Source organism: Melanerpes formicivorus, unplaced genomic scaffold (assembly GCF_026170545.1).
Source record: "Melanerpes formicivorus ecotype bairdi unplaced genomic scaffold, bMelFor1.0.p_v2 SCAF_24, whole genome shotgun sequence".
Taxonomy (NCBI): Eukaryota; Metazoa; Chordata; class Aves; order Piciformes; family Picidae; genus Melanerpes; species Melanerpes formicivorus.
In genome coordinates this window covers 6,054,715-6,082,057 of record NW_027142376.1, presented here as the reverse complement: position 1 = coordinate 6,082,057, position 27,343 = coordinate 6,054,715, and the positions used below count along the sequence as shown (strand labels likewise).

At 47.3% G+C, this 27,343-nt stretch overlaps 1 protein-coding gene across 1 annotated transcript in view; it reads left to right on the top strand.

Moving 5' to 3' along the window:
* EPDR1 (ependymin related 1) overlaps positions 1-25,050 on the top strand; it is a 31,730-nt gene extending 6,680 nt beyond the window's left edge. Inside the window, exons 2-3 of the mRNA XM_068152727.1 lie at positions 16,986-17,194; positions 22,341-25,050. Of these exons, the coding sequence (XP_068008828.1) occupies positions 16,986-17,194; positions 22,341-22,531 (400 nt within the window). The 3' untranslated portion in view covers positions 22,532-25,050. The remainder of the gene's footprint in view (positions 1-16,985; positions 17,195-22,340) is intronic.
* Positions 25,051-27,343: the final 2,293 nt, after the last annotated feature.

Genomic DNA, 27,343 nt, shown 5'->3' with positions numbered 1-27,343 from the left:
AAGCTTTCTTCTCAAGCCAAGATTTAGGCATCGGTTCTGTGCAAGGACTGGAGGGCAGAGTCTTTTCCTGTAGCTGTCACGCTAGTGCTGCTTTCTGGTGAAGTGGACTTGTGCCTGTCTGGGCAGTGACTTTCGGCCTGTGGACCTGTGTAGCTGCAGCAGCAGCAGCCTGACTCCTGACCCTCATATGGCCAACTTCATCCCTATCTTCAGAAGACCTTCAGCTCGGCCTTCCTTATAGGGAGCTGCCCGCTCAGCAACTTGCCTCCTCTTTCTCTCCATGTGTTTTTACCTGTTGCTCTTCTTAACTCAAAGGGGAAATTATTTTCTCCTCCAAAGTGTTTGTGAGGCATAGTATAGCATCTGGCATGCTGGGAGGGGGGTGATGTCTGGGTGGAACAGGGCCACCTTGTGCAATGTTTTGGCTCTTCTAGAATAAGGTGCATTATACCCAGGGTGGCATTGCATAACCTGGAGGCCAGTGAAGCTTCTCCTTGTCCCTGCCAAGCAGACCTGTTTCTTTCAGCTGTTTTTGTTTACTGCCTCACTTTTATGGCCCCGGGGGAAGAGCCATGTATTTTAACAAGCAATCTGAGATTCCACAGGGAAACTCTGTGTCCTCCTGAGGCTCTGGGAGATGTATTTTTGCCTGCATCATGGACACTCTCTGATACCCAAAAAGTCACAGATCAAGGGCAGGATTTTCTGCCAAGAGCTTGTTCCCATGCATGAAAGTACAGAAGACTCAGCACGTGGGACAGGCCTTGTTTTCAGTAGGCTCTTAGTTTCTGGAGTTGGTACCTTTTATACATTCATACCCAAGAGTAAATTAGGGGTTTCCAACAGCAGCCCAACTGACCTTGTCCAAAACCTGATTTATGACCGGTGGTTGCAAGAAAGAAGGAACCAAAGAAAGAATCACTTGTTTTTCAGCTGAACTTGTACCTTTTTTCCTGTTGTTCATCTTTTATAAATAGAGACTCTTGACAAGCATTTATTTGAGGACCAGCTTAATAATTCTTTTGAGGGTGGTATGCACACATTTGGCTTTGTGTCCTTCTTCATTACAAGATGCTACCCTTGTACCACAAGAAGTGGGTAAGGTCAGGTAAGAGTAATGTTTGCAGTTCTTGCTTTTGCTCTGAGAATTTAGCTAGCAGCATTCCTACAGGCAGCAGAGCTCTCCCCATCCCTTAGCAATCACCATAGTTTCACTTCTTTCCAGATTTTGTCTTGAGTTTGTCACAATTTTCAGAACTCCTGGCATCAGAAAATGAATTTGGCAGGCACTTTCTTCTTGTACAGTGCTCTCACTGTAGTGATTATAGTTTTTCAGGTTTTGGCTACTAAATTTTCATATGTCTTGAGAGCTGCTTAGCTATTCATTCCATGAAAGCCTATTTTATCCCATTCATTGCTAATGAAATTTACCCTTTCATTCTGGCATCACCCAGACTACATTTCATGGACCAGATCTATCCCAGGGGGAACTTCCACCCAGCCTTCTGCCTTTCCTGCTGAATAGCTCCTTGTTGCTTCAATAATTGTCTGGCACTTGGATCTCGCTGTCTTGCTGCCCCTGTGTCCATGCTGGAGGAGCAAGAGGGACTGAATGAGTGGGTTGGAAATTACCCTAGTCCATCAGCCCCGTGGATGAGGGTCAGTGGTGTGCACTGCTCTAGTGGAAGAGTGGTGGGAAGGTCAGCAATCATGGGTGGTTGCCATGCTGCATGTGTAATAGCTTATTTCTTCTGCAGATAAAACAATGCAGGGTTAATTTCTGGCCTGGCAAAAAAAAACCAAACAACCCAACCCTCTAAGGTTTTGTCACTTCAAGTTTGGATTATCAGCTATCACTGATAGATACCAAACTATTGCAAGTCTGGAGCTCTCTCTGCATTATCTTTGATTTTTATTTTATGCTTTGTGAATAGAAAAAGAGCTTCTTTCCAAACTTCACTATGTGTAGAATTTGCATAACTCTCTCAACCCAAATGTTCCCAAAGAGCCATCTAAAAGCTGCAGGTAAAAAGCAAATAAGCTTTCTAGAATTCTGGAGGAGTATCATAGAATGGCTTAGATTGGAAGGGACCTTAGAGATTATCTGCTTGGACCTTCCTGGTCCCTTCACTTCCATGGGTAGGGACACATCTCTGCTACACTCAGCTGCTCAAGGCCTCATCCATCCTGGCCTTACTTCTTTTGGATCATAGAAGGCTGAAATTGTGTTGCCTAAATCAAAACTGGTGGAGGAGAAGCTCAACATGAGCTCTCAGTGTGCACTTGCAGCCTGCAAAGCCAATCAGATCCTGGGCTGCATCAGGAGAAGTGTGGCCAGCAGGTCAAGGGAGGTGATTCTCCCCCTCTACTCAGCTCTGGTGAGACCCCACCTGGAGTACTGCCTCCAGTTCTGGAGCCCCTATTACAAGAGGGATCTGGAGGTGCTGGAAGGTGTCCAGAGAAGGGCCACAAGGATGATCAGAGGGCTGGAGCAGCTCTCCTATGAGGACAGAGTGAAGGAGTTGGGGCTGTTCAGTCTGCAGAAGAGAAGGCTCCGAGGTGACCTCATTGTGGCCTTCCAGTATCTGAAGGGGGCCTACAAGAAGGCTGGGGAGGGACTTCTCAGGATCTCAGGTAGTGATAGGACTAGGGGGAATGGAATGAAGCTGGAGGTGGGGAGATTCAGGCTGGAGGTGAGGAGGAAGTTCTTCCCCATGAGAGTGGTGAAGCCCTGGAATGGGTTGTCCAGGGAGGTGGTTGGGGCCCTGTCCCTGGAGGTGTTTAAGCCCAGGCTGGATGAGGCTCTGGCCAGGCTGATCTAGTGTGGGGTGTCCCTGCCCATGGCAGGGGGGTTGGAACTAGATGATCCTTGTGGTCCCTTCCAACCCTGACTAATACTATGATATTATGATAATACCATGAAAACCAAAAGCAATCTCTTCATTGCAGTCTAACTTGTCTTCTAGTATGAAATGTCCAAGAAGTGGCTTATCCTTAAGTTGATTACACTCATCTGCCCTTCTGAAATGGAAGGTGATACTGCATACTTACTGGATATCTGATTTTCTACATGGATTATTTATCCTGAGGACAGCTGATAATGAAATATGATACTGTGACTGATAGCAGAACAATGCAGAAGGCCAACATTTACCACATCTCTTGCAACATCTCATGTTGAGGTTACTGATGGTGAACCTTGTTTCTTTGCTCCACTTCATAAGCAGCACTGTAACGGCACTGTGCATATTTACCTTTGGGCCACTTGAATAGTTCACAAGGAATTCATTCCAAAAATGGTTTCACTGACCCTTGTTGATGGACTTTATGTGCTCTCCAGAATCTGCTCTTTTATAGCTACTGCCAAATATTATTTCATATTTCTGAGTGTATGTCCAAAACACAGTGTCAGCCTCCTTACTGGAGGCAGCAGGAAGGCAGCAAAAGTTTAATGACATCTGTAACCAATAGCCCAGGCTGTCTGTTGGGAACAAACTGGTTTCTTCTTCTTTTATTATTAATAACTAACTTACTTTTCTTAAGGTTTTAATGAGGTGAGGAAAAGAGCCCCCCAGAACACCTCCACAGAATGGGAACCACTTACCAGCACAGTAAAGAAGAAAAAATAGAATAGAATAGAATAGAATAGAATAGAATAGAACAGAATAGAATAGAATAGAATAGAATAGAATAGATAGAATAGACCAGGTTGGAAGAGACCTTCAAGATCATCATGTCCAAACTATCATCCAACACCACCCAACCAACTAAACCATGCAACCAAGCACCCTAACAAGTCTCCTCTTGAACACCTCCAGGGATGGTGACTCCACCACCTCCTCGGGCAGCCCATTCCAATGGGCAATCACTCTCTCTGTGTAGAACTTCCTCCTAACCTCCAGCCTAAAAACGTCTGTTGTCCTTCTGCTCTGTTCTTATTCTGACCTTGGGTGTCCAGTTTTGGGCTCCCCAGTTCAGGAGATACAGAGATCTGCTGGAGAGAGTCCAGCAGAGAGCTATGAGGATGATTGGGAGACTTGAACATCTCTCCTGTTAAGACAGACTGAGAGCCCTGGGGCTGTTTAGTTTGCAGAGGAAAAGTCTGAGAGGGGATCTGATCAATGTCTATCAATATCTGAGGGGTGGGGGTCAGGATGAAGGATCCAGGCTGCTTTTGGTGGGGACCAGTGACAGGACAAGGAACAACAGATACAGGCTAGAACACAGGAGGTTCTGCCTCAACACAGAGACACTTCTTTATGGTGAGGGTGATGGAGCACTGGAGCAGGCTGCCCAGAGAGGTTGTGGAGTCTCCTTCTCTGCAGAGTTTCCAAACCCACCTGGATGCATTCCTGTGCTGCTTGCCCTAGGTGATCCTGCTTTGGCAGGGAGGTTGGTCTCTGGAGGTCCCTTCCAACCCCTAACATTTTGTGATTTTGTGACTAGTTGTAGAAAAAAATAATGGTGTAGGACAGTGATGAAGGCAACTACTTACAAGACATTCCACCAAGGTTTCGGTCTCTGATGCTGTCCATCAGTTTCTCTGTCAGTTCTGGTACTTTCCCTCTTAACAATCCTTATCTGCTGTCCTCCTGTCAGTTCTTTGTGGGAATTCATGGTGAAGTTGCTCCTTCAGCTGCAAATGAGATAGCTCAGTAGATAAGAAGGTTCCTAAACATGTGATGTGCTTGGCATTGGCTATTTTTTTGGGTGAAACCCTACACAGGGAAGCTGTATAGTGCTGAGCTGCTCAACAGCTGGGAATCTCTCCTGTAGCAGTCTGTTGGCATGGAAACCTGCTGTTTGCATGGGTACCTCTTGATGTTTCTGAGGAGGAATGGCCAGATTTTCCCCAAAGTTTTCCAAGGGTAGTTTTATGCATGGCAGTGCTGAAGGCTTTTGAATGCTCACATGGAGCAGAGTCGATGCAGTGAGGGCAGCAAAGAACAACCTCATTATTCATCCTCTCAGTATCTCCTAATACCATCTGCAACTGTGGTTTTATCATACTCAGCTACTTTTCATGCCAGGAAAATTAGGATTCTGCCATACTTTAGCCAGCCAGCACTGGAAAGTTTACTCATGCTAGGCAGTTCTGGTAACTCTCAGAGGATATTCATTATTTGGAAAGCAGAGTTCCATACAGGGTGAGGAATTCTTACTACAATTAGTTCCCAAATTAATGTATCGCTGTTTAATAAGATCCAGATTTGTTGCTCTGCATCTTCTGTATAAAAAATAAATCTCTTTTTTTCTTATCTGTTGGTGGCATCTGGGGACTTGGATGCCTCCTTGTCACTGTCACTGTGTTGCTTTAAAAACCTCCGTGCAGAAAGCGCAGATGGATTTGCACAGTCAGATCTGTTTGCTAACCTACCTGTCCCAGAAAAGAATCAAAGGGATAATTTGGATAATGTGCTTGGTAAAGGTGTGCCCTCTCCTGTGTTTTTTCTTACAGACAGATGAGGGAGAGTGCAAGTGCCTAAAAACAAAGCCCAGAACAGTATAAGGAAGAGCACAAGAAATAATCATGAAAGCCAGAATATTCAACAGTCAGCTTAAGCTTGTGGAAACACATTCTGGGGAGTGAGAGTGCGTGAAACATGTTGTGTTTAGTGTTGCAACATCTCATGTTGAGGTTACTGATGGTGAACCTTGTTTCTGTGCTCCACTTCATAAGCAGCACTGTAATGGCACTGTGCATATTTAATGCATTATTTAATGCATTATTCTCCCCACCTCCAGCTTCATTCCATTCCCCCTAGTCCTATCACTACCTGAGATCCTGAGAAGTCCCTCCCCAGCCTTCCTGTAGGCCCCCTTCAGATACTGGAAGGCCACAGTTAGGTCACCTCGGCGCCTTCTCCTCTCCAGACTGAACAGCCCCAACTCCTTCAGTCTGTCCTCACAGGAGAGGTGCTCCAGCCCTCTGATCATCCTCATGGCCCAGCATCTCCTCACCTTGCCTCTTTGAGACAAGTTGTTCATAGAATCATAGAATGGCTTAGATTGGAGGGGACCTCCCCACCATGGGCAGGGACACCTCTCAACTGACTCAGCTGCTCAAGGCCTCATCCAGCCTGACCCAGAACCCACCCAGGCAGGAGACATCCACAACCTCCCTGGGCAGCCTATTCTAGAGTCTCACCATCCTCCTACTGAAGAACTTCTTCCTAAGGTCCACTCTAACCCTACCCTCCCTCAGCTTTTAACCATTCCCCCTTGTCCTCTTGCCAGACACCTCTGTGAAGAGTCCCTCTGCAGCCTTACTGCAGGATCCCTTCAGGTATTGACAGGCAGCTCTAAGGTCCCCGCCCCAGAGTCTTCTCCAGGCTGAACACCCCCAGCTCCCTCACCCTGTCCTCACAGCAGAGGCATCCCAGCCCTTGGATCATCTTTGTGGCCTCCTCTGGACTCACTCCAACAGCTCTGTGTCCTTCTTAGGATGAGGACACCAGAACTGGAGGCAGTATTTGGGGTGAGGTTGATACCTGTGTTAGATTTTAAACATCATCCAGCCTCTTTGTTCCAAATGGAAGGGCAAATAAACACCTGATGTAACATCTGTAAAATTCAGTGAGGCCTCTTCTGGCTGATTTCACAGGGCTTGGGGTCAGGTTCATGTGTAATTTTGGAGGAGTTCTACAGCCAGATTTATCTCTAATTACACAGCTGGGAGATGGAAATTGTAAACAGCAGCAGTTACATGAGGATCTGGTGTTGGGATGTGGAAAGAATAATTGTGTCTTGACAGCCAGGGGCAAAACTACTGGCCAGCTTTGAAAGTCTTGCCCATTAAATGTATAAAAGAACTCATACAGAAAAAAAACAAACCTCACAGTATGCAAATGAGACACTGTGTACATGTTAAATAATGATGAGGTCAATTTTAGCTTCAAAACAAGAGTTATTTTCTTATTTGTTATAGGAATAGTGAAGGAAACTGATCTTGGAAGGTCTAAAAGTTCTGAATTCATATTAATTAAGGAAAGCTCAAAGGGAAGTCTGGCTCCCTGGCAGTGCATGTGTGACCCTGGGCTCTGTGTCAGGAAAACACCCCACAATTAGGCAGGCATACCTGTTTGCTAAAGACTAAAGCTTGTATTTGTGTCAGATGCTAAATGGTAAAGCTATTTCTGTCATATTTTAAGCAGCAGGGGTAGTCTAAACACGTTCAATAGGTCTAGTGACCTTTTCCTGAGTAATGGAAAACTTTCAGCTGTGCCAGTGCAGTATATTTATACCAATATTATTTACAGGTCTTGCCTTCCTCGCTCCTGCTTCTTAGAACTGTCCCTGAATGAAAAAATAAATGTGTCAGGTTTTTAATACAATGGCAGTGCCTATAAACACTTCGAAACAGCCATGTGTTCTTAGCCACACTGACTTGAGCTGATGGCTGTGTCTTCAGCAAGTGTTGCCTCTGTGATGGGCCAGCAGAGAATCTGTGCAGTGTTTGTGCATCAGATACACAGATGTGTTCCCTAAAGCAAGTGCTCAACACTTTGGAAATTCATATTCACCTCTTCACGATTTCTGTATGTGCAGTCCAGCTGGTTTTCAAGAGCATATGGAGGCCTGACAGTTTCTTGTGGTGTATGGCACAAATCCAGGCTGGGTGCAGAGTGGGTTGAGAGTAGCTCTGAAGAAAGAGCCTTGGCTGCATTGATTGATGAGAAGCTCACCATGAGCTGGCAGTGCCCTCATGCTGCCCAGGAGGCAAATCCTGTGCTGGGCTGCATCAGGAGGAGTGTGGCCAGCAGGGCAAGAGAGGGGATTCTGCCCCTTGGATCTGCTCTGCTGAGACCCCACCTCCAATCTTGCCTCCAGTTCTGGTGTCCTCAGCATAAGAAGGACACAGAGCTGTTGGAGTGAGTCCAGTGGAGGCCACAAAGATGATCCAAGGGCTGCAATACCTCTGCTGTGAGGATAGGCTGAGGGAGCTGGGGGTGTTCAGCCTGGAGAAGAGAAGACTCTGGGGAGACCTTAGAGCTGCCTTACCTGAAGGGATCCTACAGGAAGGCTGCAGAGGGACTCTTCATAGAGGTGTCTGGCAATAGGACAAGGGGGAATGGTTTGAAGCTGAGAGAGAGTAGGTTTAGACCGAATCTTTGGAAGAAGGGTGGTGAGGCTCTGGAACAGGCTGCCCAGGAGGTTGTGGCTGCCTCCTCCCTGGGTGTGTTGAAGGCCAGGCTGGATGAGGCCTTGAGCAGCTGAGTCTAGTTGAGAGGTGTCCCTGCCCATGGTGGGGAGGTTGGAGTGGATGGTCTCTGAGATCCCTTCCAACCTGAGCCATCCTCTAACAGTGTATTTTGCTTTCAAACTGTGCTGTCTGATTATCCTAGCTGACCTGACTTCCAAACTCCCTTGACAACAGACCTAGTGGGTTGTATTTTTTACATTGGACAGATATCTGACAGACCTGAATCATCCCTCTTTAGGAAATCATTGCAGATGGAAGGTGGAAACCATTACATCTTGGGTCAGTAATCTCACAAATTTTTCCAGGGAATATTTCATCATGAAAGAAGAGTTTGCTTTTATTGATATTATTTATCAGAATGAGGACCTATTCCCCATCTGTTTAAAAGGGCAATCTGTTCCTCAGACTTCTTTGGGATTAGTTTTTACACAGGAATGCACTGTGAAAAGCAACTCACTGGCCCAGGATATGCAGGATGGGATTTACAATTTCAGTGAAGAGCAATAGAGGTCTTCTGGATGTCTTGTGCCTCCTCTTCATGGTGTCTGGAGATCCTTCTCTGTTTGTACATGGAAGTTAAGATGTGTAAGAAGCTGCAGTCCCAGCTGAAAAATCTGTGCCTATTTTTTATTATTCTTTAACTCCAAAGGGAGCATCTGGGACAGGGAGGTTGTTTAAGTTCAGTTATGTGTGTTGTGCCTTTCTGATGTGCCAGATTGTTCTGGTATTGGCTTTGGTGCCCTTTCTGTAGGTCCTGCCCCACAAACTGCCACGTCATGCCCTCACCAGCATGCCCTGTTTGCCTGCCCAGGTTGTGGTGCTCCCTAAGGGCTTCTTTTACAGCTGGGGTGGGTCTTTCAAGAAGAGTGTCTCCTCCCCCTCTACGCTGCCCTGCTAAGGCCCCACTTGGAATATTGCATCCAGTTCTGGGCTCCTCTGTTCAAGAGGGACAGGGATCTGCTAGAGAGAGTCCAAGGGATACTGAAAGGACTGCAGCACTGCCTGGGGAGGAGAGGTTGAGAGACCTGGGACTATTTAGTCTGGAGAGGAGAAGACTGAAAGGGGATCTCATCAATGTCTATCAATATCTGAGGGTTGAGTGTCAGGAAGGAAGGGACAGGGACAGCCTCTGCTTACTTGTGCCCTGGGGTAGGACAAGGGGCAATGGATGGAAACTCCAGCACAGGAGGTTCCACTTCAACTTCACTGTGAGGGTCACAGAGCACTGGAACGGGCTGCCCGGAGAGGTTGTGGAGTCTCCTTCTCTGGAGACTTTCAGTCCCTGTGTGGATGTGTTCCTGTGTGCCCTGTGCTGGATTCTCTGGTCCTGCTCTGGCACGGGGTTGGCCTGGAAGATCTCCAGAGGTCCCTTCCAATCCCTAACATCCTGTGGGCCTGTCTTAGCCTCTGTTGCTCCTGGCTTTGCTCAGGTCCCATCAGCTGCTGTTGCGTGAGCTGTGGGCTTCTGGCAGCTCTCTAGAGGTAGAACTACAAACAGGAACCCAGGTACATCTGTTATGTTGGGGTGTGGGGTTGGTTTTTTGGTCTTCTTGGACAAACTCTCAACCATTGTTTTTCTGGCTATCTCCTCATGTTAAATTTCAGTTTCCTTTTGCATACATTTTTCCAAGTTAGTAGAAGTGCCCACTCCAAGAAGCATTTCCATATCTCAGTTTTGAACATCCACTCTTTTGATTGGGTAATTTACTTCCCTTCCTTACATAACACAAAAAGGAGGAGAAAAATAATAGATGAATGATCCTATAGCTCTTGTCATTTCCCTCTTTTATCACTCTGCCCTTCCTAAGGTCTTTAGTGTGTACTGAGAGTCAAGTCCTGGCCTTCCTCATTATTTTTGGTTTCTTCTGAAGTCCTGCTGTGATTTTCCAGTAACCTTTTATTATTAGTAGTACTCTCAGGGCAGCAGGGCCTCACTGCACTGAACTTTTTTACAAACCCAGAACAGGAGAATAATTGCAGACCTCAAGTATATTTTGATATCATGTGGTTTTACTAGTGTATATACCATATTCCCTAGGAGGTGGTTCCATTGATTCACTGGAAAACATTCTGGTCTTCTGGCCACATCTTCCATTCCTTTCCTTTTGAGCTCTGCTGTTGTCTAGCGAGGGTTCCGAGTCACCAGTGTACCATTGTGGAAGCACACAGATGCTCTCCATTAAGGACACTGAAACTCCTGGCCCCTAGCAAAACACAGCTCCCTTCAGCACAATGTTTTATTGTTTTCCCTGAATTCCAACTTCAGTGAGAATGTGTTGTTCTGAGGGGTGCAGCTTGGTGGATCAGACTCATTATTATCGAGTGTCAAAGAGGCGAAAAGGGACAGCAAGGGAAATGCTCAAGAGCTTAATTTCCCTTCGTGTTTGCCAGGGTAGCTAATCTAATTGATGGGGAAACAATTAGAAGAATAAGACATTGCATCATTTTTTTTTCAACTGAGTTTGATAATTAAAGTCACAAAACCCTAAGTCATCCCCTCGCTAGGGTAGCTTTGACTTTCCTGCTTCTGACTGTGTGAGCTTGCAGCCCAGAAGGCCAATCACATCCTGGGCTGCATGAAAAGATGTGTTGCCAGCAGACCCAGAGAGGTGATTCTGCCACTGGAGAAGAGAAGGCTCTTGGGAGACCTGATAGCAGCCTGCCAGTACCTGAAGGGGGCTACAAGAAGGCTGCAGAGAGACTGTTTGCAAAGGCCTGCAGGGATAGGACAAGGAGCAATGGATTCAGACTAGAGGAGAGCAGATCTAGATTGGATGTTAGGAACCAGTTCTTTACCATGAGAGAGGTGGAAGAGTGGAACAGGTTGCCCAGGGAGGTGATTGAGGCCCCATCGCTGGACATATTCAAGGTGAGTCTGAACAAGGCTCTGGGCAACCTGATCCAGTTGAGGATGTCCCTGCTGACTGCAGAGGGGGTTGGACTGGATGACTTTTGGAAGTCCCTTCCATCCTGGACCATTCTATGGTTCCTGTGTTTAGGATTTTCCTTCCACACAAGCTTCATAATTAACAGGAATTAAACTGCCTAATTCTCTCTGCTTGAGAAATGGGTCGTGCTGTCAAAGTTCCTCCTACACCTTGGTAATTAGATACCTGACACAAGGAGCTTGGTAGCCTAGAAAAGAAAAAAGAAAAAGAAAAAAAAAAGGCAAGAAGGCCTTTACAAGCTGTGAGTGATTTAAGTCAGACTGAAAAACACTGCTTTTACGCAGTATCAGGTTACATTTACTGTCATATGTATCTGCACCAGCCTCTGTTTGTACAATATACCATAGGCCAGCACCACTGCCAAACATGTGAGCTCAGAGATGGTAAATGACTGTTGTTGTTGAGGTCTGATACACCAGAAGAAAAACACAAGTCTGAAATTACCGAAAACTTCATGGGAAAGGGGAAAGGAGTTCCCAGAAATCCACTGACAAACGAATGCTTCTCCCTTCTGAAAGGAGCTCGCCAGGGCTTTCCAACAGCAGATGAATGTTCCTGACCTGATGAGTGTTTATCAACTGTCTGCTTGGCAGCTCTGCTCCCTTGAAAATGGGCTTCATCTGAAGAGATGAGGAGATGAGGTTTTGTAGTCATCTTTCTAGTAAAGCTTCCTCTTCTCACAGTATTCCCCTCCTATTCGCTCAATATTCTCTTCCCCCTCTACTCTGCCCTGGTGAGGCTGCATCTGGAGTATTGTGTCCAGTTCTGAGCCCTTCAGTTCAAGAAGGACCTCAGGGAATTACTTGAAAGAGTCCAGCACAGAGCCATGAAAATTACTTGGGGAGTAGAACATCTTCCTTACGGGGAGACTGAGGGAGCTGAAGGTTCCGTGGCTTGGAGAAGAGGAGACAGGAAGGCTGGGGAGGGACTTCTCAGGATCTCAGGTAGTGATAGGACTAGGGGGAATGGAATGAAGCTGGAGGTGGGGAGATTCAGGCTAGATGTGAGGAGGAAGTTCTTCCCCATGAGAGTGGTGAAGCCCTGGAATGGGTTGTCCAGGGAGGTGGTTGGGGCCCCGTCCCTGGAGGTGTTTAAGCCCAGGCTGGATGAGGCTCTGGCCAGGCTGATCTAGTGTGGGGTGTCCCTGCCCATGGCAGGGGGGTTGGAACTAGATGATCCTTGTGGTCCCTTCCAACCCTGACTCATACTATGATACTATGATACTAGTAGACTGAGAGGTGACCTCATTCATGTTGATAAAGCTGTGCAGGGTGAGTGCCCAGAGGCTTGGAGCCAGGCTCTGCTGGGTGATGCTCAATGATAGCACAAGGGGCAGTGGTGGAAGCTGAGGCAGAGGAAGTTCTGTGGAAACAGATTTTTTTTTTCCCTGTGAGGGTGACAGAGCCCTGGAACAGGCTGCCCAGGGGGGTTGTGGAGTCTCCTTCTCTAGAGACCTTCAAAACCCACCTGGATGTCTTCCTGTGTGACCTGCTCTTGGTGATTCTGCTCTGGCAGGGGGGTTGGACTGGATGAGATTCTGAGGTCCCCTCCAGCCCCTAACACTCTGTGATTCTGTGAAACCTTCCTTCAATAAGCAGTATGTAAAACACAGTGGAATTGTTGTGAGTTGTTGTCAAGAGGGTACACATTAACTCAAGAACAACGTGTTTTAGATGTCCGTGCACACTGGGACAGAGGATTTGGGGGGGACACACACACAGAGGTATTTTTAGTTACACTTGTAACTTCTTTCAGAGTGTTTAAAAATGCCTTTGTACAAAGAGAACTGGCAAAGAATTAAGCAGCACCCCAAAGGTAAACAGATGCTTCAAGCCTTTAGTTAACCCTGCAGAGAAAGCAAAGGTAGCTTTGGAGTAGTTGCAGCGACCTCAGCTCAGTAATTTAAGTAACAAGTGCTGTTCCCTGCTGAGTAGCTCTGACACAAATCATACATCACACTTTGCTTGCAGATTTCACTTGTTCCAGCATGCTTCCTCGGCAATATAAAGCAAGGGGGAGCTTTAAGGATACAGTAGCTGCTGCTGGGGAAGACTGAATCAACAGGTTAAAGCCCTGGATGCATGGAGCTCTGTGTGTCTCTGCAGGAAAGGAAAGGTTCCTGCTTTGCAAGAACCATCATTCCTTGGGGTTTTGGGGGCAGGAGTTGTGGTTTTGTTCTTTGTTAATCCTGTGCTTCACACAACTGGTTCTTGATCCCTGATTAGTGACAGCTTCAGTGCTTCAGCAGTCAAAAAAAACCCCAAATAACAAGAATGGCATTTTAAGGCTCCAGTCCTCTAAGTCACTTGTCCAAATTCACAGGGTGAAATGATGCAGAGCCAGATTTAGCATGCAAGGAATTCCTGTTAGCCTCAGACCATTATTGTGCCTCTCTCCATCAAATGACCTTCTCTGGTGTGCTTAGACACGTCACACAGCCTTGGCACGCCACTGCCAGCACCTCTGCTCCTCTGACTCACTGCAAAGGCAATTGGACAGCAAGCACCTAATTCCTTCTGGATTTGAAGTTCACTTCAGAAGCACAGAAGTGAACCCTGGGAGTCATGTGGATGTGTTAGGTGATGGGCAGGCTGCTGTGCTTCAGGACTGAGAGGTGGGAAGGGCCTCAGCACACAATAAGGGTGGTGAAACACTGGCACAGGGAGGTGGCAGAAGCCCTATCCCTGGAAGCATTCAGGATCAGATTGGATGGGGCTCTGAACAACCTGATCTACTTGAAGATATTCCTGCTCACTGCAGGGACTTTGGACTAGATGACCTTCCTAGGTCTTCTGCAACACAAAATGTTCTGTGATTCTGTAGGGCACTTTTTGGTGGGACTTGGTGCAGGAGGAGTACCTGAAACAGAGCTGGTAGGCAGGATCTTGAGTCTAATGACTTTTTTTCTCCTGACAGGTATTAAAAATAATTTGTGGTTTTGAACTGCATTAATAACATGCAGAACAAAGCCATGCAGCAGACAAGTCACTGGTTAAGTTTACTGGGTTTAGGACTTCCTGAGAGTCCAAAAGTGTTGTCCAGGCTGTCTAGTGGGGGGCACCTCTAACCATCTCCCCAGATTTCAAGAGGAATGTCAGAGGTAGGTTGGTATTTGGATGCACACCCACTCCTTCAGCTCAAGTGCTCCACCTCTTGATTGTGTGGCACCCATGACATGTGGGCATGGTATCCTGCCCTGGCGTTGAATTCAAGAGGTCTCTTCTTCAGCTTCCTTTAGCTCAGAAGAAGAGAGTACTGACTGCAGCATATATCTCACCTGTCTGACATCATTACTTCCAGCAAAATCAATGGAATTATTTGCACAGGATATGGTCCAGTGTTAAGAAGTTCTTCAAAGCATAGGATGGAAGCACACAAGTGTGTCCTTATGGGCTGCAATTTACCCATTTGCAGGCAGAGACAAAGCAAGGATTATCTAGAATCATAGAATGGCTTGGGTTGGAAAGGACCTCCAAAGGTCATCTGGTCCAAGCCCCCTGCAGTCAGCAGGGACATCCTCCACTAGATCAGGTTGCTCAGAGCCTGACCTCGAATATCTCCAGGGATGGGGCCTCAACCACCTCACTGGGCAACCTATTCCAGTGTTCCACCACTCTCATGGTAGAGAATTTGTTCCAAACATTCAATCTCCTTTAATTTCAAACCATTGCCCCTGGTCCTGTGACCACAGGCCTCTGCAAACAGTCCCTCTGCAGCCTTCTTGTAGCCCCCTTCAGGTACTGGCAGCCTGCTATTCGGTCTCACCAGAGCCTTCTCTTCTCCAGGCTGAACACCCCCAGCTCCCTCAGCCTGGCCTCGTAGCAGAGCTGCTCCAACCCCCTGCTTAAAGACCACAAGACAATCCTGTTAAGAGTGTAGTGTGAGGTATAGGGCCGGGTAGGATGGAATAGGGTAGGAAAGGTAGGGGAATAATCTCAGTCAGGCAAAGAGGGTAACTTGTCCAAGTAACTGCTCCAAACCTCTTTGAAAGTGCCCCAGTGAACTGTTTGGGTTTTTCTTGAAGTTCCAGCTTAAGGGATGAGATGGTTATAAAAGCAACATTACAGGTGGGCACAGGCTGCAAATATGTTCCCTTTTCTGAAACAAAACAAAACAAAACAAAACAAAACAAAACACCAAACAAGCTAATTAAAAATCATTTCCTCTTCTCTTTCTTTTCCAAGACCTATTTTCAGGACTCTGTGCTTCCCCTCAAGCAGCCAATGAAATCCCAGGCACCTAAAAAAACCAGAGGCTTAGGTCTTGGATGTCCACAGGACTTGGCTGGTAAAAAAAAGAAGAAAAGAAAAGAAAAAAAGACATAATTTTAAACTATTTCCCTAGATTGTGATTTTCATATTAATGCAGATTTTGCTGTTCATGTTGGCTCTTTTTATAAAACAACTTACTCAGGAGTGACCTTATTGCTCTGTACAACTACCTGAAGGGGGGTTGTAAACAGGCAGAGGTTGGTCTCTTCTCCCAGGCAGCCAGCACCAGAACAAGAGGACACAGTCTCAGGCTGCGCCAGGGGAGGTTCAGGCTGGAGGTCAGGAGGAAGTTTTACACAGAGAGAGTGATTGCCCATTGGAATGGGCTGCCTGGGGAGGTGGTGGAATCGCCGTCACTGGAGGTGTTCAGGAGGAGGCTTGACAGGGTGCTTGGTTACATGGGTTAGTTGATTGGGTGGTGTTAGGTGATAGGTTGGACGTGATGATCTTGAAGGTCTCTTCTAACCTGGTCTATTCTATTCTATTCTATTCTATTCTATTCTATTCTATTCTATTCTATTCTATTCTATTCTATTCTATTCTATTCTATTCTATTCTTTCTCCTTTCACAGGCAGCTAAACTCAGATCCTGTGTAGTCTTAGATTTCTGTGCTCGCTGTTTCCAGGACACACAGAGGAGTAGCTCTCTTTAAAGCTTGGATCATAGACTGGTCTGGGTTGGAAGGGACCTCCAGAGGTCATCCAGTCTAACCCCCTCTGCAGTCAGCAGGGACATCCTCAGCTGGATCAGGTTGCCCAGAGCCCTGTTGAGCCTTACTTTCAATATCTCCAGGGATGGGACCTCAGCTACCCCCCTGGGCAACCTTTTGGTTGGTAAGAGTCATCACAGAAGCAGGAGTGTTTTAAGGCAGCTCCACAGAGAAAGACCTTGGAGTGCTCGTGGACAGCAAGTCCAGCAATGTGCCCTGGTGGCCAAGAGAGCCAATGGCATCCTGGGGTGCAGCAAGGAAAGTGTGGTCAGCAGGGCTAGGGAGGTTCTTCTCCCCCTCTGCTCTGCCCTGCTGAGACCACAGCTGCAATCCTGTGTCCAGTCTTGCGCTCCCCAGTTCAAGAGAGACAGAGACCTGCTGGAGAGAGTCCAAGGGAGAGCCAGGAGGATGCCTAGGGGACTTGAGCATCTCCCCTGTGAAGAGAGACTGAGAGCCCTGGGGCTGTTTAGTCTGGAGACTGTTTAGGCTGAAAGGGATCTGATCAATGTCTATCAATATCTGAGGGGTGGGGGTCAAGTGGAGGGGGCCAAGCTCTTTTGGGTGGTGCACAGCAATAAGGAACAATGGATAGAAACTGGAACAGAGAAGGTTTCAGCTCAACATGAGGGTGACAGAGCCCTGGAGCAGGCTGCCCAGAGGGGTTATGGAGTCTCCTTCTCTGGAGACTTTCCAACCCCACCTGGGTGCATTCCTGTGCAGCCTGCCCTGGGTGATGCTGCTCTGGCAAGGGGGTTTGGACTGGATGATCTCTGGAGGTTCCTTCCAACCTCTAATGTGCTGTGATGTATTCATTGGGTTTTTGGTGTTATGGTTTTTTTTATTACTGTTTCAGATTCTTTGAGTACATTTTGCTCTACAAAGATGCAGTGATGTTCCAGATTGAACAAGTCACAAAGCTCTGCTCGAAGACTGCTCTGACAGAGCCCTGGGACCCATACGATATTCCTGCCAATTCAACTTACGAAGATCAGTACTACATTGGGGGACCTGGAGATCAAATCATGGTACAGGAATGGTCTGACAGAAAACCAGCCAGGAAATGTAGGTGCATGCTTCTGTTTCAGCTTGATGATAACAACTCTTGTCTCTGCTACCCAGGGAGAAATAAAATTAGGCATTATTCCATGTTTCTTTAAAGTCTGGGGGAGAAACAATAAATCTAACCTTTGTGCAGCATATAATTTTGTTATCAGTGCTGTTTGTTATCAATGCATTTTGCTATCAATACACTTTATTGTCAGTGCTTTTAAAATACACAGAATAAACATACAGAATTAATCAGGTTGGAAAAGACCTTTGAGGTCATCAAGTCCAACCTATCACCCAACACCATCTAATCAACTAAACCATGGCACCAAGTGCCTCATCCAGCCTCCTTTTAAACACCTCCAGTGATGGTGACTCCACCACCTCCCTGGGCAGCACGTCCCAATGGTCAATCTCTCTTGCTGGGAAAGATTTCTTTGTAACATTTTGGTTATCAGTGCATTTGGTTATCAGTGCTTTTGGCTATCAATGCTTTTGGTTATCAATGCTTTTTGTTATGAGTGCATTTGGTTAGTGCATTTGGTTATCAATGCTTTTTGTTATCAATGCTTTCTGCTATCAATACATTTGGTTATCAATGCATTTGGTTATCGATGCTTTTGGTTATCAATGCATTTTGTCATCAATGCATTTGGTTATCAATGCTTTTAGTTATCAATGCATTTGGTTATCAATGCTTTCTTTTATCAATGCATTTCGTTATAAATGCATTTGGTTATCAGTGCATTTCATTATCAGTGCTTTTTGTTATCAGTGCATTTGGTTATCAATGCTTTTGGTTATCAATGCTTTTGGTTATCAATTGCTTTTTTGTTTTCAATGGATTTTATTAAGAAAGTATTTCTTAGCAGGATCAAATATGCCCAAAGGATTTGACTGTGGTTTAGTTCGTGTCATACAGATTTTGGCATGGAACAGCATCCTTTTGCAGCTGAACCCAGCAGCCTGTCTCCAAAATACATCTAGAGAAGAAGTGGTGATGTAATTGGGGATGTCCTCAAAAGTAGAGGACATAATAGTATAGTTTCTACATAATAGAAACAAAGCAGGTCTCAGTCTGTGTCTTCACTCTGAGTGTTAGCACAGAATACATCCAGTGCATGGCTCTGCAGCAATGGACATCCTTAATATCCACATCCTTAATCCTTAATAAATATCCACATCCTTACTATCCACATCCTTACCATGCAGCCAAGGTTTGTTATGGATTAAACTAGCAAGGAACATCTGCTGCACTTGGCAGCTGAATACCTGCAATATAAAAGGAAGTAGGTTGAATTTTTCCAAGGTACAATATGTGAGGGTTTGGATGCATAGCAGCTTATTAGCACATTGGCTTCAGTCTCTTCAATGGTTTACTGATGACCTAGACAACTATAAAAAGCAATTTTTAAAGTCCCATGAAATTTATGGGTCTAGTCAGCTAATGCAATAACTGGGGCTCTGGACATCAAATATATGAACTTGAGCATTTCACCAGGGCAAAATATTGCCTCCTTGAATAAAAGCAGTGTGCCCAGGCAGCCAAGAGGGCCAATGGCATCCTGGCCTGCATCAGGAACAGCGTGGCCAGCAGGAGCAGGGAGGTCATTCTCCCCCTGTACACTGCACTGCTTAGGCCACATCTTCAGTACTGTGTCCAGTTCTGGGCTCCTCAGTTTAGGAAGGAGGTTGACTTGCTGGAGCGTGTCCAGAGAAGGGCAACAAAGATGGTGAGGGGCTTGGAACACAGCCCTGTGAGGAGAGGCTGAGGGAGCTGGGGTTGCTTAGCCTGGAGAAGAGGAGGCTCAGGGGTGACCTTATTGCTGTCTACAACTACCTGAAGGGAGGTTGTAGACAGGCAGATGTTGGTCTCTTCTCCCAGGCAGCCAGCACCAGAACAAGAGGACACAGTCTCAGGCTGTGCCAGGGGAGGTTTAGGCTGGATGTTAGGAAGAAGTTCTACACAGAGAGAGTGATTGCCCATTGGAATGGGCTGCCCGGGGAGGTGGTGGAGTCACCATCATTGGAGGTGTTCAGGAGGAGACTTGATGGGGTGCTTGGTGGTTTAGGTGGGTTTAGTTGTTTAGGTGGGTTGGATTGGTTGATGGGTTGGATGTGATGATCTGGAATGTCTTCCAACCTGGTCTATTCTATTCTATTCTATTCTAAAAGTAGGAATAATGAAGTAGGAAATGAAGGTAAGATTGTAGAGAAGGCTATGGGGAGACCTTAGAGCAGGCTTCCAGCATTTGAAGGGGGCCTACAAGAAAGGCAGTGAGTGACTGTTTACAATGGCACACAGCTCTAGGACACAGGGCAATGGTTTTAAACTAGAAAAGGGTAGATTTAGATTGGACATTAGGAAGAAGCTCCTTATTATGAAGGTAGCAGAACACTGGAACAGGTTGCCCAGGGAGGTGGTGGAGGCCCCATCCCTAAAGACATTCAAGATCAGGCTCCAAGGGGCTCTGAGCAACCTGCTCTAGTTGCAGATGACCCTGCTGCTGCAGAGGGAGAGGAATAAATGACCTTGACAGGTCCCTTCCAAGACAATGCATTTTATTGTCCTGTGATTCTAAGACGTCTGTAACTAGTTTCATCTTACCTATGGTATTCTAGAAGAGGCAAATTTTCACTTACTCCAGGAATTTTGTTTTTCAGATCCTGTATTTTGGGAACTTCTGTGGAGCTTAATGTCCAGTTAATGATGTGTCATTTTTCAGCTCGTGGCTTGGACCACCACACTCTGTGCTGGGTTAGGAACTGGCTGGAGGGCCGAGCCCAGAGAGTGGTGGTGAATGGTGCCACATCCAGCTGGCAGCCAGTCACCAGTGGTGTGCCCCAGGGATCAGTGCTGGGCCCCATCCTCTTTAACATCTTCATTGATGATCTGGATGAGGGGATTGAGTCAGTCATCAGCAGGTTTGCAGATGACACCAAGTTAGGAGCAGATGTTGGTCAGTTAGAGAGTAGAAATGCTCTGCAGAGGGACCTCGACTGACTGGACAGATGGGCAGAGTCCAACAGGATGGCATTCAACAAGTCCAAGTGCCGGGTGCTGCACTTTGGCCATGGCAATCCCATGCAGTGCTACAGGCTGGGGTCAGAGTGGCTGGAGAGCTCCCAAACACAGAGGGACCTGGGGGTGCTGATTGACAGCTGCCTAAACATGAGCCAGCAGTGTGCCCAGGTGGCCGAGAAGGCCAATGGCATCCTGGCCTGCATTAGGAATAGTGTGGCCAGCAGGAGCAGGGAAGTCATTGTGCCCCTGTACTCTGCATTGGTTAGGCTGCACCTTGAGTGCTGTGTCCAGTTCTGGGCCCCTCAGTTTAAGAAGGACATCAAGACACTTGAATGTGTCCAGAGAAGGGCAACAAGGCTGGGGAGAGGCCTTGAGCACAAGCCCTATGAGGAGAGGCTGAGGGAGCTGGGGTTGCTTAGCCTGGAGAAGAGGAGGCTCAGGGGTGACCTCATTGCCCTCCACAACTACCTGAAAGGTGGTTGTAGCAGGGAAGGGATTGGTCTCTTCTCCCAGGCAACCAGCACCAGAACAAGGGGACACAGTCTCAAGCTGTGCCAGGGGAAGTTTAGGCTGGAGGTGAGGAGAAAGTTCTTCACTGAGAGAGTCATTAGCCATTGGAATGTGCTGCCCAGGGAGGTGGTGGAGTCACCATCCCTGGAGGTATTCAAGAGGGGATTGGATGTGGCACTTGGTCATGAGGTCTGTGTTGATAGGTTGGTCTCGATGATCCTCGAGGCCTCTTCCAACCTTGGTAATACTGTGTGATACTGTGATACTGTATTTCCAATGCTTTTCTCTGGGGTCATTCATAGCAAAGATGTCTTAAAGTCGTCTACTCATTTACCTTTCCCCTCCTATTGGCTGGGATGCTAGAAACTATATTTCTGTTAAAATGACCAAGATTTCAGTGTGGAGCTCTGGGCTACCTCAGTAACATCATCTTTGACCTTAGGTTTCTATTAAAAATTCTGATGGAACTGAGGAAATGAAGCTTCCATGTCTGGATACTCAAAGCCAAACTCATCAAGGTCAGAATGGTTTTGCTCTATCAGGATGTCCTGAAGACATATGCTCATAGAATCATAGAATGATTTGGTTTGGAAGGGACCTCCGGAGGCCATCCAGTGCAACCCCCTCTGCAGTCAGCAGGGGCATCCCCAACTAGATCAGGTTGCCCAGAGCCCTGTCCAGCCTCACCTGGAATATCTCACAGAGTCACAGAGAATCACAGAATCACCAAGGTTGGAAGAGACCTCAAAGATCACCAAGTCCAACCCATCACCACAGACCTCATGAATAGGGATGGGACCTCAACTACCTCCCTGGGAAACCATTCAAATATTGTTTATATTTAACAATATATACAGACAGATATAGATAACATATATAAAGTAGATAATATAATATCATTGTAGTGTCCACACATTATTCCAGCTTTATGGCCTTTCTTAGTGCTGCCATGTGTACAGACAGACCTATAGAATCATAGAATTGTTAGGGTTGGAAGGGACCTCAAGGATCAGCCAGTTCCAACCCCCCTGCCATGGCCAGGGACACCTCACACTACAGCAGCTTGCTCACAGCCACATCCAGCCTGGCCTTCAAAACCTCCAGGGATGAGGCTTCCACCACCTCCCTGGGCAACCTGTGCCAGTCTCTCACCACCCTCATGGGGAACAACTTCTTCCTAACATCCAAGCTGAATCTACCCATTTCTAGTTTTGTTCCATACCTCCCAGTCCTGTCACTCCCTGACACCCTCAAAAGTCCCTCCCCAGCTGTCTTGTAGCCCCCTTCAGATACTGCAAGGCCAGAAGAAGGTCTCCTTGGAGCCTTCTCTTCTCCAGACTGAACAGCCCCAACTCCCTCAGTCTGTCCTCTTAGCAGAGCAGCTCCAGCCCTCTGCTCATCCTCGTGGCCCTTCTCTGGACACACTCCAGCACCCCCAGCTCTTTCTTGTAATAGTGGCTCCCGAACTGGACACAGTACTCCAGGAGAGGCAGTTCCAGCCTCAAAGCTTTGCTTGAAGAATGGTCATGGTGGGTTGTGTTGGGGTTTTTTTTTTGGACTGGCATCATCATACCACATGAATTGATTCCTGTTCTCTAAAGTAGCCACATTTGTGCTTGGTTGCAGTGGAGTCCTGGGTCGGTGTTTACACAGTCAAAGACTGTTACCCAGTGCAGGAAACCTACACGAAGAACTACAGCGTGACCACCTCCACTCGCTTCTTTGACCTGCAGCTGGGCATTGCTGACCCCTCCGTCTTCACCCCACCCAGCACCTGCCAGACAGCCCAGCTGAGGAAGATGGAAGATGAATGCTGATTATGGACACTGGCTGCCCCTGGGAAGCAGACAGTAGCCAAGAGTGTGGCTTTTAATTGTCAGCTGCTGAGGTCTAATCCAATTTTCCAAGCTTACTGTGGGAATTGTAAGTTTTCACTTGAAAGAGAATATAAACATTTAACTGAGCAAAATACGGAACACAAAAGAGCTCTTCCATCACATTAATCTGTCCAGTGGTGCACTTGCAGCATTATGTACTTACCACTAAGATAGTATTCATAGCTACTCTTTATTTAAGCTGTGACTGAGCTTCCTTTTGCAGAGGCTTCACTATTTATTTTTTTAAAGAAGGCAAAGCAGAAGCAGGCTGCAATAAATGTAACATCTAGAAGGAAAAGCTTGATGCTGGTGTTGTTACTTTTGGGGGACTTGAGGGAAAAGGAAATATGTCCTGGGTAAGACCTCATCCCTGGCTCCCAAACTGCCCATTTAAAGTGTGTACATCAAAGGCAGGGAAATTCACTCTCGTGGGTTGGGTTTGCTTTGTGTGTTTTAGCTCCTTGCCCTTCAGAAAGCTGGCAGTGGAATGTCTTGAGCTGATTTTTTTCCTGCCTGAAAGGAAACTGGAGTAGCTCTATTCATGTAATGCTAGCTGACATGCTTAAAGCACTGCTGATTCTTTGGTGACTGGCATGAAAGGGAAGGAGGGCAAGGTACACCCCTCTCCCCCCCCTAAAAAGAAAAGAACAAGCCAAAGTTCTCTTGCACCTGCTGCACTTCTGGTGAAGTGTTGGAGCAGGGTCTGATGAGGCATTTGTCAGTCATGTTTTACTTCAGCACCTGCTCTTGAAGGCAATACCAGCTTTAAGCTATGCAAAGAGGCTAAGAGATACTGCTCTCTAAACAGCTTTAATGGTTTATAACTACTTTCTGAACTCCTTACTCAAAAGTGTGGAACAGGCTGCCCAGGGAGGTTGCAGAGTGCCCTTCTCTGGAGACATTCAGAACCTGCCTGAACACAATCCTATGCAACCTGCTCTAGGCAAATATGCTTTAGCAGGGGGGGTTGGACTAAATGATCCCCAGAGGTCCCTCCAGCCCCTACCATTCTGTGATTATGTGGTGGGCAGAGTGAAAGTCTCCTAAAAGGGAATAAATAACTAACCAAAAAAGCATGGGAAGTGCACATGTTTTGCTTTAGGAGATGGACCTGATGGAGTGGGTCCAGAGGAGGGCCACAAAAATGATCAGAGGGTTGGAATACCTCTGCTAGAAGGATAGGCTGAGGGAGCTGGGAGTGTTCAGCCTGGAGAAGAGGAGGCCCCAGGGAGACCTAATAGCAGCCTGCCAGTACCTGAAGGGGACTACAGGAAGGCTGCAGAGGGACTGTTTACAAAGGCCTGCAGGGCCAGGTTGAGGGGCAGTGGTGTGAAAGTAGAGGAGAGCTGATTTAGATTGGATGTTAGGAGGAAGTTCTTTACCACGAGGGTGGTGGAACACTGGAACAGGTAGCCCAGGGCGGTGCTTGAGTCCCCGTTCCTGGAGATACTCAAGGTCAGGCTCAACAAGGCTCTGAGAAGCCTGGTCTAGTGGAGAATGTCCCTGCTGACTGCAGAAGGGTTGGACTGGATGACTGCTGGATGTGCCTTCAAACCCAAACCATTTTACGATTCATGCACCTCCAGGCTCTCGGAGGTGTGGGATGCTGATGGGTCTTGCACTTTCACCAAGTGAAATTAATTGGCTGCTTCTGTGTGTGTAGGACTGCATTTTATTTGTTATTTACCAGTGTGATTAAAGCCAGATTCTTGACCCCTTACATGTGTTGGGGGGTTGTTTGCTCCAGAAGTGGTCTGGCCTAAAGCAGTGCAGCACTGGGAAGGTGGGTGTGTCTGGAGGGGAGCCACTGGGCAGGTTTAGTGCTTTCAATGCTCATAGGTTTTGGCATGTAAGGAAGTGGCACAGTGATTATTTTGCTTTCACACTTGTGGGCAAAAGGGCATTTTGCTTTGTCTTGCCCCTGAGGAAAGCATGGGCAGGCACCTGCTAAAGTGGAGGTAGTCCATCCAAAATCTTAGGTCAGGCACTGAAACTTTGGCCACGGCAGAAGGGTTGGGTTTCTCTGAGTGCATTTAGTCTGTCACTTTTGTATTCTTTGTGGCAACTGAAATGCCAACTGCATCAGGTTCTCACAAAGGTGATGCCAACGTGCAGTGCTTCATCTCTGTCTCGTTAGAACCTGGAAACTATCATTAATTTGGCCAGCAAACATGAAGCCATGGCACTGTGGTACTTGGGACAGCAGAGCAGACAGCTGAGTGAGCAGGGTGCTTGTGTTCTCTTTTGCTGACAGTGAGATCATTTCTAGCAGTAACATTCAGTGCTCCTTTAAATATGGATTTGCAAAAGGCTGCTATGCAGAAGTGCTTTAAAAGTGTTGTAGTGACCTGCAGGGCAGCGTTGCGTGGTGAAACACGTACCTCTGGAAACCAGGCTGGCAGCCTCGTGCTTGTGCTCTGAAATTCAATAGAGTCCTCAAAGAGCTGGTGGGCAACCCAGTTTGGAATTATGTGTTTTGAATTAGCCACAGCCCAAATAAGAAGCACCACATACGTGTGCCTGGTTGGGTATCTTTATTACCATTTGCTCTGGGTTGTTGCCATGTACCACAAGAGTGCTTTTGTCTTCACAGAATCACAGAATGCATCTGGTTGGAAGAGACCTCAAAGATCATCCAGCACTGAAGGCCCAGCACTAAATCATGTCCCTAAGCACCAAGTCCACACACTGCTGGAACACCCCCAGGGAGGGTGACTCTGGCAGTGCCCTGGGCAGAACATTCCAATGGCTGAGAATCCTCTCTGGGAAGAAATATTTCCTAGTCTCCAGCCTGAACCTCCCCTGGTGCAGCTTGGAACCATTGCCTCTGCTCCTGTCCCTTGCCACCAAGAAGCAGAAGCTGCCCCCTCCTCACTCCAACCTCCCTTCAAGGAGCTGTAGAGAGTAGCCTCAGCCCCCTTAGCCTCCTCTTCTCCAAACTGAACACCCCCAGCTCCCTCAGATGCTACTCATAGCCCAGGTGCTTCAGGCCCTTCTCCAGCCTCATTGCCCTTCCCTGGACATGCTCCAGAACCTCAGTGTTACCTGGTGGAAAATTCACAATCAGTTGCCATGTGCAGGGGTTACATTGTGCTCTCTCAGGCAAGAGTGAGGGGAGCTGGATAGCCTGTGAGCCAAAGCTGGGTTTGTGAGATTTCCAGTGCCTCCTGGTTTCAGCTGGGCCAGAGGCAGTGCAAACACAGATCTGCCTGCTTGGAGGCTTCGCTGAAAGCAGGATGTGTAGAAGCACAACATTGTTTTATTTAAAGTTAACCAAACATTCCTGAACCTCAAAAGAGGTTTAGTTTGGGTTTGGGGAGGAGATGTGGGCAGTTGGTTCAGTGCCTACTTTAACAGTTTGCTTAACTCTAGTATTGGGGACAGATTTTGCTGCTTCAAGCCATGGTGCATGCTGTGGAAGTGCTGCCATTTAGGCAGCAGGGCATGCCAGCTTCCAAGAAGAAATACAATAATCCATGGACAAAGTAAATGTTCATCAAGACAGCTCAAAACAATGCAATGGGCCTGTTTTGAGGCACCTCAGTGACATTCCCGTTTTCCACCTTGAAGTTTATTTCATTCTGGTGCTCACACTTAACTCCTTGCAACCTTGCCTGTCTTTCCCCACCACCCTGTCACTTCCTACAGCCAGGGGAGTCCACTTCCACTACAACTTGAACAACTCTCACTTGGCATTTATTGCAGTAAGAGCTCAGCACCTGCAAACCTATTGGATCTGACCTGGAGTCAGTAGTCTCATCTCGAGTGCCAGAGCAGTGCCAGCCATAACCAAAGGAGAGAGCAGAATGCACTGAACTACAGGTAGGTGAGAGCAGCACTGGCTCAGGGGCAATTGCTGGTGCTGCAAAATCCCAGTTGTTGAGAGGTCTCAGAGTTGCTCCTGCGTCTCCTGCATTCCCAGCCACAACCTGATGCTGGAGGCAAGCTGTCTGTCCCACAAGGACAGAAAAGCATGTCAGGAAATCATCAGCTAATTGCCTGCTCCCTAGCTGTGAGGAATAAAGATCTCAGAAGAGCACCCACACAACAAGGCAGAGGCCCTTGACTGTAGAGAGCTCAAGGTCTTCCTCAACTACCTTTCCAGGAGGCTTAGAGTACAGCATGGGCTTGAACACATGCAGATGCAATCTTCACACCTGCACTCAGGCATAGAAGCAAATGAAGCAAGCTTGGAAGGCTCTTTAAACAGTAAGAGGAGAGGGAGAAAAGGTTGTGATCCAAAGAGCAGTCTCAGAGAAGAGTGACAGGTATGTAGAATAAGAATGCTGAGCTGCTTGCTGTGAAGCTGCTGGGGTACATTTCCAAACCTTGCTGGTTTAACACATCCCAGGGTAAAGGTCCACTTGGTGTGACATGGGCATTTCAGCATAGAGCCTGAAACTGTCCTGAATGAAATGCTGCACCTGCTTCCAGTGTGAGGTTTTGTTTGAAGGAAGGACAAAGAGCCCAGCAGTGCACATTTTGCACTGGGGTTGTTGTTCATGTGCTCAGCATCCAGCCATCACCCTTCATTTGCCTCATCTCAGCCTTCACTGAAGGGGCTTGAGGGGAGAGGGAGAGGGAGAGGGAGAGGGAGAGGGAGAGGGAGAGGGAGAGGGAGAGGGAGAGGGAGAGGGAGGGGAGAGGGAGGGGAGAGGAGAGGAGAGGAGAGGAGAGGAGAGGAGAGGAGAGGAGAGGAGAGGAGAGGAGAGGAGAGGAGAGGAGAGGAGAGGAGAGGAGAGGGGAGGGGAG